The sequence below is a fragment of the Merops nubicus genome, unplaced genomic scaffold, assembly GCF_000691845.1.
Source record: "Merops nubicus isolate BGI_N331 unplaced genomic scaffold, ASM69184v1 scaffold15415, whole genome shotgun sequence".
NCBI lineage: Eukaryota > Metazoa > Chordata > Aves > Coraciiformes > Meropidae > Merops > Merops nubicus.
This window is the reverse complement of record NW_008610384.1, coordinates 26,895-34,387: the sequence shown is the minus strand read 5'-3', so window position 1 is coordinate 34,387 and position 7,493 is coordinate 26,895. Positions and strand designations below refer to the sequence as shown.

Genomic DNA, 7,493 nt, shown 5'->3' with positions numbered 1-7,493 from the left:
AGGAATGCCTGAAATATTGCAGCATCTGCAGTTACTCATCAAGAAAATCAGGAAGGCATTGGGATTTTTTAACATCATCATGTTTCCTAGGTCTACCACAGTGGAAATTTTCTTTGTTCTTTCCTAAGTCTCTTAGGCAGCTCTAAGAAACACTGATGTTAACTGGTGGCATGTAAGCAACAGATCTCTTTGCAGAGAAAATTCTTATGCTGATCAGAGTAAGATGCAAATGGCAATTGCAGTTTTTTATATTAAGTATGTGTCTATTAAAAACCCCTAGTATTTTACAAAATGCTCCAGTAGTGCTTGAAATAATTGTATTTGTGTGGACATCATTACTGGAAAATAAGCAATAAGGATTACATGCTCAGGACTTAAGTTTAAGAAATTTTAACTTTTAAGTATGGTTGGGAATGCAGTGAATTTTAAAATCAATACTAAGAAGAGGAGAACTCTTCAGTAAGGGATAGAGTTAAAGCAAGAAAGACTTACTTGTACTTGAACTATTAAAAAGCTCCTTTATATCAATTTGTATCTCTTGATAGAAAACTACCACAACTATTAATTCCATGCACAAAACAAAATCTTGTTTTAGTATTTGCAGGAAACATCTAGAGAAGAGTTGATTGTAGCAAAACATTTTATTTTAACCATGGTGTTCAATGTGTGCTTTATAAGAATTACTTTATTTGGTAATAATGATATTTAAATGGGTTATGCTATTTTGGAATTTTAAAAGATGTAATTTTTTATAAATGCTTTAAGTTCTTTTACCAATAAGTGACACAAAGTTGCATGACACATAAAAATAAAAAAAAAGGCTTTTTTTAAAATTTAAACTTAGACTATCTTGTCTTCGATTAGACATGTGATCGCATCAAGCAGTCGGCCAGCGGCACCAAGCGCCGCGTGTTCATCATCGAGACCATGGGTGGCTACTGTGGTTACCTGGCCAACATGGGGGCCCTGGCAGCAGGAGCTGATGCTGCTTACATCTTTGAAGAACAGTTTGATATTCGAGAGCTCCAGGTATACAGCACTATAAGTGTCACCCTTGTTTTTAAGTAGATCCTAAAGTGGTTGTACTTCTGTAGAGTAATGTGTATATTTGAAGTGGATGGCTCGTGTAACAACAGCAGAAAGTGTTTAGATGGTATCTAAGAGCTGTACGTGTCTTTAGCACTTTGATAGAATGGCAGTTCTTATGCCATATTACATAAAGGAACATATACACACTTCTTCTTCTTTTTTTAACTCTTCTGATTGAAATTCAAATTACATCTAACTGAACAGACCTGGGAAGTTTTTAAAGAAGAGGAAAGGAGAAAGACAAAAATAAAAAAGGAGTACCTTTTCCATTATTATGTTTCCTTAGTTCATTGTGTTAGAAGGCAATTCAGGTGAGGAACTGAACAGTGTGTAAGGTGTATTAGATACTGACTTGGTACTGGAACTATTCAGAGCGTGTTCGAGCATGTTACTAAAATTAATCCTTAAAGCCTGAGATCTTTCAGATTAGGGCTTAAGCTGGTGTGGAACTTGTCTGCCAGGAGGATTTGGTAGATGGTGCTAGCTGGAGTCACAGACAAATACAAAACTAAAAAGGTGGAAATTTACTGAAAGGGAAAGGGATGTGAAATGACTCCTGATTCCTCCCCATTCATTTCTCAGTGTCGTGTACTCTTCATGTCATACATGGGAGTACTGGCAGAGCAGTACCTCTCTGTATCTATAGCAGGACTGCTGCAAGGACTGGGAGCAAAAGCAAGCTACAGTCTTCTGTGGCAATCTACATGTTTTTATGTCTATATTATTTTATATTACCTTATAATATTCTTAGATAATTTCTATAATATTTTATATTATTTCAGTAATTTTATAATAAGGTACTGTACCAGTATAGCATTTAAAAAAAAAAAAAAAATTGTTGCTATAAAAATCAGTTACTGGTGAGGTGCAGGAAAAAGTTTTAACCCAAGATGAATAGCTGTATACAGTATATTATCCTGGATCTCCAAAAACCTGCTGATTATTTGAATTGGCACATAGTACTTTCTGTGGAATACTTTCCAGAATTTCTCGGGATGTGCAGGCTCCTTGAAGTTGTTTTAGAGTTTAGAGTATGGCTCATTAAAAATATTTCTGCTGTTTCTAGGCTAATGTGGAACACTTGACTGAAAAAATGAAAACCAGTATCCAGCGAGGTCTAGTGCTGAGGTAAGCAAGAGGAGTTTCAGTAGATGGCATCCGTGATGCTGAGCTCGTGCAGCCCCTTGCAAACACATTCCAAGTCTATAGTCCTTGTTTATTCCTTTAGCATGAGAGCAAAGTTTTTGCTCCAGAAGGCAATTATGGGAGCTCTCTGGAAACTCAAGTCCAAAACTTCCTTCTTTCTATGTAAATGTATTTTCTCTGTAATCTAATATTTTATCCTATTTTTTAGCCTGTTTTCTGACTGGCTTTGTTTTAGAGTCTTTCTTATTGAAGACCGTGTGAAAACCTGCATACATGTGTGCACATATAGTATGGGCTTTGCTGTAAAAGATTTTAGGAGATAACACAGACTAAAATAACTTTCAAAAATAAAAACCTTTAAAATATGTTGTTTAGCATTTTTTAAGAAGACACCTTCTTGGGCAGCCTGAACCAGGCTGTAGCTTCTCTTGAATATTTATTTTCAGTCTGCCAAAAAGCAAAGGGCTGAAAAATGAATACCACAGTAAGTTGTATGTGGACACCATTATATTTCTTTAGGTTTTACTAGTTACGTGATGAGGATGAAAAAATATCCTGCATTTACAGTATTGGTAAGGAAGAGCCTAAGGTGCTATTTATTATCCATGCTCCTATAAAGGCAAAATAATGACATTGGAGGTCAATGACTTTTTGTTTTAGTACAGTTTTTCCTCTGCATAATGAACTTGTCAGACCTAAAATGATACTTTTCACTACTGCATACAACAGTGTATTCTGAGTGATCTGCAAGTGATGTCAGTGTGGTAAAAGTAATGCAGACTTCAAAATCAGGAGCGTGTTGCTGGCAAGTGAACATAGGTGGTGAGATGAAAATATCCCAGCCATGTTGACTGGTATCAGAAAAATGGGAAAACATTTGTCATTCAGTACTTGTAAAGACAACCACTACTTAACAGTAAATTTGTTAACTGTTTCTGGCCTTTTTTGTTACAGAAATGAGAACTGCAACGAGAACTACACAACTGACTTCATTTATCAGCTGTACTCTGAAGAAGGAAAAGGAGTGTTTGACTGTCGAAAAAATGTACTGGGCCACATGCAGCAGGTAAAAATGACCATAAAAGTTACAGACAACCTAAACTTCGTGTGAACCTAGAGCATACACTATTCAAGCATTTCAAGCAAGTCTGACTCCAGACTGAAAAAAAAAAAAATACTAAGTCAAAACATGGATGTCTGTCGGTAACTCAGAAGTTTGTTAGCATTGTATTTTATTGCAATTTCTTCTTAAAAATCAGGGGAAAAAATGCATGAGATTCATTGTGATTTTCATTTTTATTCATCTCCTATCTGTATTCCTAAACAATTATACTTTTTAAATAGATAATACAGCCATTTTGTTGTAAAGAATCCTTAGAACAGCTGGTTTCTGAACGCTAGAAGAGATGAGATTTCATTAAGAAAATAAGTGCAGAAGGGTTGTTCTTGTAGAAGAGACTGTAGTGAGCTACTCCTCGTGGTGTCCCTGGCACCTCTTTGTCTCCCTATACTGCTTAGTGGAGAAATAGTAAGCTTCTAATTTTGCTGTCATAATCACCGAGACTGAGCTAGGGCAAAAAGTACGTGTAGAACCAAATTTCTCAAGTACTGGTAGTGAAACAACTGTTTCTCCTGTTAAGCCATTTCCAATTGTGTGTATATTCCCCTTATTGATACCTTTTTAGATTATTCAATGATAAGGTTGGTGTTTTCTGCACAAAATGTAGCAAAGTTTATTTTGAAGGTTGAGACCAGCATTAGTAGTTCCATCTGGAACTACTTGGAACTATGTCACATATTATTTCAGTACCATCTGCTGCCTTGGAAATGGACAGAAAAGTCAGGCTTTATGGAGTATTGACAGAGGGTTTCAAACCAAACAAAAATAACACTTCTGTTCCCAGAATCATAGAATCCTTGTTGGAAGTGACCTTTAAGATCATCAAGATCATCAAGTCCAACCATCAAGCCAACACTACTAAGTCCTCTGCTAAAACAGAATCAGAATCTGCCAGGGTTGGAAGGGACCACAAGGATCACCCAGTTCCAACCCCTCTGCCATGAGCAGGGACACCTCCCACTAGATCAGGCTGTCTAGAGCCTCATCCAGCCTGGCCTTGAAGACCCCCAGGGAAGGGGCCTCACCCACCTCCCTGGGCAACCCATTCCAGGGTCTCACCACTCTCATGGGGAAGAACTTCTTCCTCACATCCAGCCTGAATCTGCCCGCTTCCAGCTTTGCCCCATTCCCCCTAGTCCTGTCGTTACCTGATATCCTAAAAAGTCCCTCCCCAGCTTTCTTGTAGGCCCCCCTAAGATACTGGAAGGCCACAATAAGGTCACCTCGGAGCCTTCTCTTCTCCAGACTGAACAGCCCCAACTCTCTCAGTCTGGCCTCATAGGAGAGCTGCTCCAGCCCTCGGATCATTCTCGTGGCCCTTCTCTGGACACGCTCCAGCAGGTCCACATCCCTCTTGTAATGGGGGCTCCAGAACTGGATGCAGTCCTCCAGGTGGGGTCTCACCAGAGCAGAGTAGAGGGGGAGAATCACCTCCCTCGACCTGCTGGCCACACTTCTCTTGATGCAGCCCAGGATCTGGTTGGCTTTCTGGGCTGCAAGTGCACACTGCTGGACTATATAAAGGGTTCTGTAATACATGGAATGAAAGCAGAAAAAAAAAAAAAAAAAAATCTGCTCTCTACAAAGGCTTAATCTGTCTTTTTTTTTATCCTAGTGTCAGTCAGGGGGCTTTGTGGCCTTCCTCGTTCTAGCTGCCATGTTACTGCCTCCCAGGCTTCCTAGATTTCCAAGTCAGGGTTTGGGTTCCCTAGGCTCCCTCAGCATCCCGGGCGGCGGGTGCGGGAGCAGGCCCCCTGCGGCACAGCGCGGCTGCCTCCCGGTGATGAGGGAGAACGCTGCAGGGGCAGGACACGGAGACTCACCCCTTAGCCTGCCTTTGGCTGGTGCCACTTCTGGTTCGTTGAGTTGTGTTCCCAAGTGGAGAGGTGGAAATAAGAGGTAGAGCAGGCAGTTAACAGAGATGAATGATAAAACAAAAAGACACAAATATTGCTTTGATAACTCAACTAACCCAGACTTAAATTTTTACACAGGGTGGTGCACCTTCGCCATTTGATAGAAACTTTGGGACAAAAATTTCTGCAAAAGCTATGCAGTGGATCTCCAAAAAACTGAAAGAAACCTACCGAAAAGGTGCTTTTGTGACTGCCTTTGATTAGCTGTCAGTATATAAGTCTGCCCTACTATGCAAACATACGAATGTATGTTGGTTTGTTAGCATGCTTCTTTCCCTCTTTATGTTTTTATTGTTCAGTAGTGCCTTGCTCAATTTCCTGCTGTAAGATTTCCCCTCAAGTGAGGCCAATAATTCAGATAGCTGTTTTCCTGCCTTTCTTTAAAAAAATGCTAGTGTGATTACAGTTTTTCATGCATGAAGGAATTGATGGTTATATAGTTACATCTGTTCTTCCTTTTTGTTTCATGGTGGCTACATGGGAGACAGAAGAAGGTAATATGTCTTCTTTGGGCATTTTTTAAAGCATTGTCTACTAAAATCTAATTTAAAATTGGATGTTAAAATTCAGTCTTATTGTTCTTTAATTACACTGTTTTCATTGCTAATCACCAAAGCTAAATTGAAAAAGTTCCAATCTAACACTATTAAGTACTAATTGATGTTTTATCATTATTTTAAAGATTCAATAACTGAAACTAAGCTACTTCAAGCTTCAAGTTTAATCACAGAAGAGTATTTGCCCTTACAACTGTGAGTACGAGAGATCCTGAATGATTCCATTCTTTTTAGGAAAAGTATTTGCCAATACTGACGACTCGGTCTGCTTGCTGGGAATGCGTCGACGCAACCTCATCTTCCAGCCGGTGGCGGAGCTGAAGACTGAAACAGACTTTGTGTACGTAGATGCTGCTTCCATTTTAAACGTCTCCACACAGGGTTCCTTTCAGCACATCAAAGGGACAACTTCTCCCCAGCGCTGGCACCCAGCGTTTGCCAGCCGGTCCACTCCACTTGTGTCGCTGGCCTGCGGTCAGCTGGTTCTTCACTCCGATTGCTCACTGTCTTCTCTAACAACTCCCTTCGCGCTCTCTCTTCCTCGTCCTTACACTTGGAAGTCTCTTGTTATGAATTCTCCACTTTTAAGTGGAGTCCTTTTAAGTAACCTTGTTGTAATTGTCTCTGCTCTGATGCCTAGAATTGCTTCTGGCACAGTTCAGCGGGGCCGTATTTTTGTGCTAGATTTGGTATTATGCTTACCTATAAGGAACATCTTCCAGTAATATCTCTTAATTCCTTCAGTATTGCATCTCTATTTCTCCCAATTTTGAGTCAGTATTTATATGCCCCCCTAAAAATAGGAACACAGTCTGTTCCTATTTGTACAGCAGCCCATTATTGTTAGGATTGTCAGAGGTGGTTGTCTTAAGACACTAAATCCCCTCACCCTTCCTTTCCCACCACACCTCCACAGGCACAGGATTCCCAAGGAGCAATGGTGGCTGAAGCTGCGACCACTGATGAAAATCCTGGCCAAGTACAAGACTAGTTACGACGTTTCAGATTCGGGGCAGCTGGAGCACGTGACTAGGCACAGCCCAAAGGAAGCAGAGACCGGAGCCATCTAACGACATCACTCTTCCATTATTGTAATAGATGCACATTGTGAGTAACAGTGCTTTAGGATCATTACTGCTTTGTTTTGTAACATTTAAATTATTGTACCAGCACTTTACATGGAACAAGACGTTCAGATGTCACAGATTTTGTCCTGTATTTGTGTTACGTTTGAAACCACCCTAGCATCTAATGGGTAAGCACCATTTACTGATACTGCCCTTTAACAGTCAGTGCGACACTGTTCTATGCACTCTGTAAGTTACTCATCTACTGCACTTCCTTTCAGAGTACTTACACCCAAAAAATAAGTGTAGGTGGCTAGCTTTGTGTTTTGAGTTACAGGATGTGCTTAATGTATCTGAAGTGAAATAAAATACTGTTGCAAACATTACCAGTGACTTGTCAGAAATTTTGTTCACCTGCTTTTAAACGACAGGTAGTAATAAAGCTTTGTGAAGGATTCCTTATGTGCTCCAGTGAAAGGGAGAAAGCAACTGCCCTTTTCCTGACCATGCAGGAAGTAGTCACAGAAGGGCAAGCTGGATTCAGTGCTTCTTCACAATCAGCTTAAAACTCTGAACCCTTTTTCCTTGTACAGGAATG

The 7,493-nt window shown here is 40.0% G+C and overlaps 1 protein-coding gene across 1 annotated transcript in view; it reads left to right on the top strand.

Moving 5' to 3' along the window:
• Positions 1-7,279, top strand: part of PFKP (phosphofructokinase, platelet) — a gene marked incomplete at its 5' end in the record, with an annotated part of 22,864 nt that extends 15,585 nt beyond the window's left edge. The window contains 7 exons of the mRNA XM_008940907.1: positions 865-1,029; positions 2,156-2,217; positions 3,190-3,301; positions 5,350-5,449; positions 5,760-5,765; positions 6,063-6,168; positions 6,745-7,279. Of these exons, the coding sequence (XP_008939155.1) occupies positions 865-1,029; positions 2,156-2,217; positions 3,190-3,301; positions 5,350-5,449; positions 5,760-5,765; positions 6,063-6,168; positions 6,745-6,898 (705 nt within the window). The remainder of the gene's footprint in view (positions 1-864; positions 1,030-2,155; positions 2,218-3,189; positions 3,302-5,349; positions 5,450-5,759; positions 5,766-6,062; positions 6,169-6,744) is intronic.
• Positions 7,280-7,493: the final 214 nt, after the last annotated feature.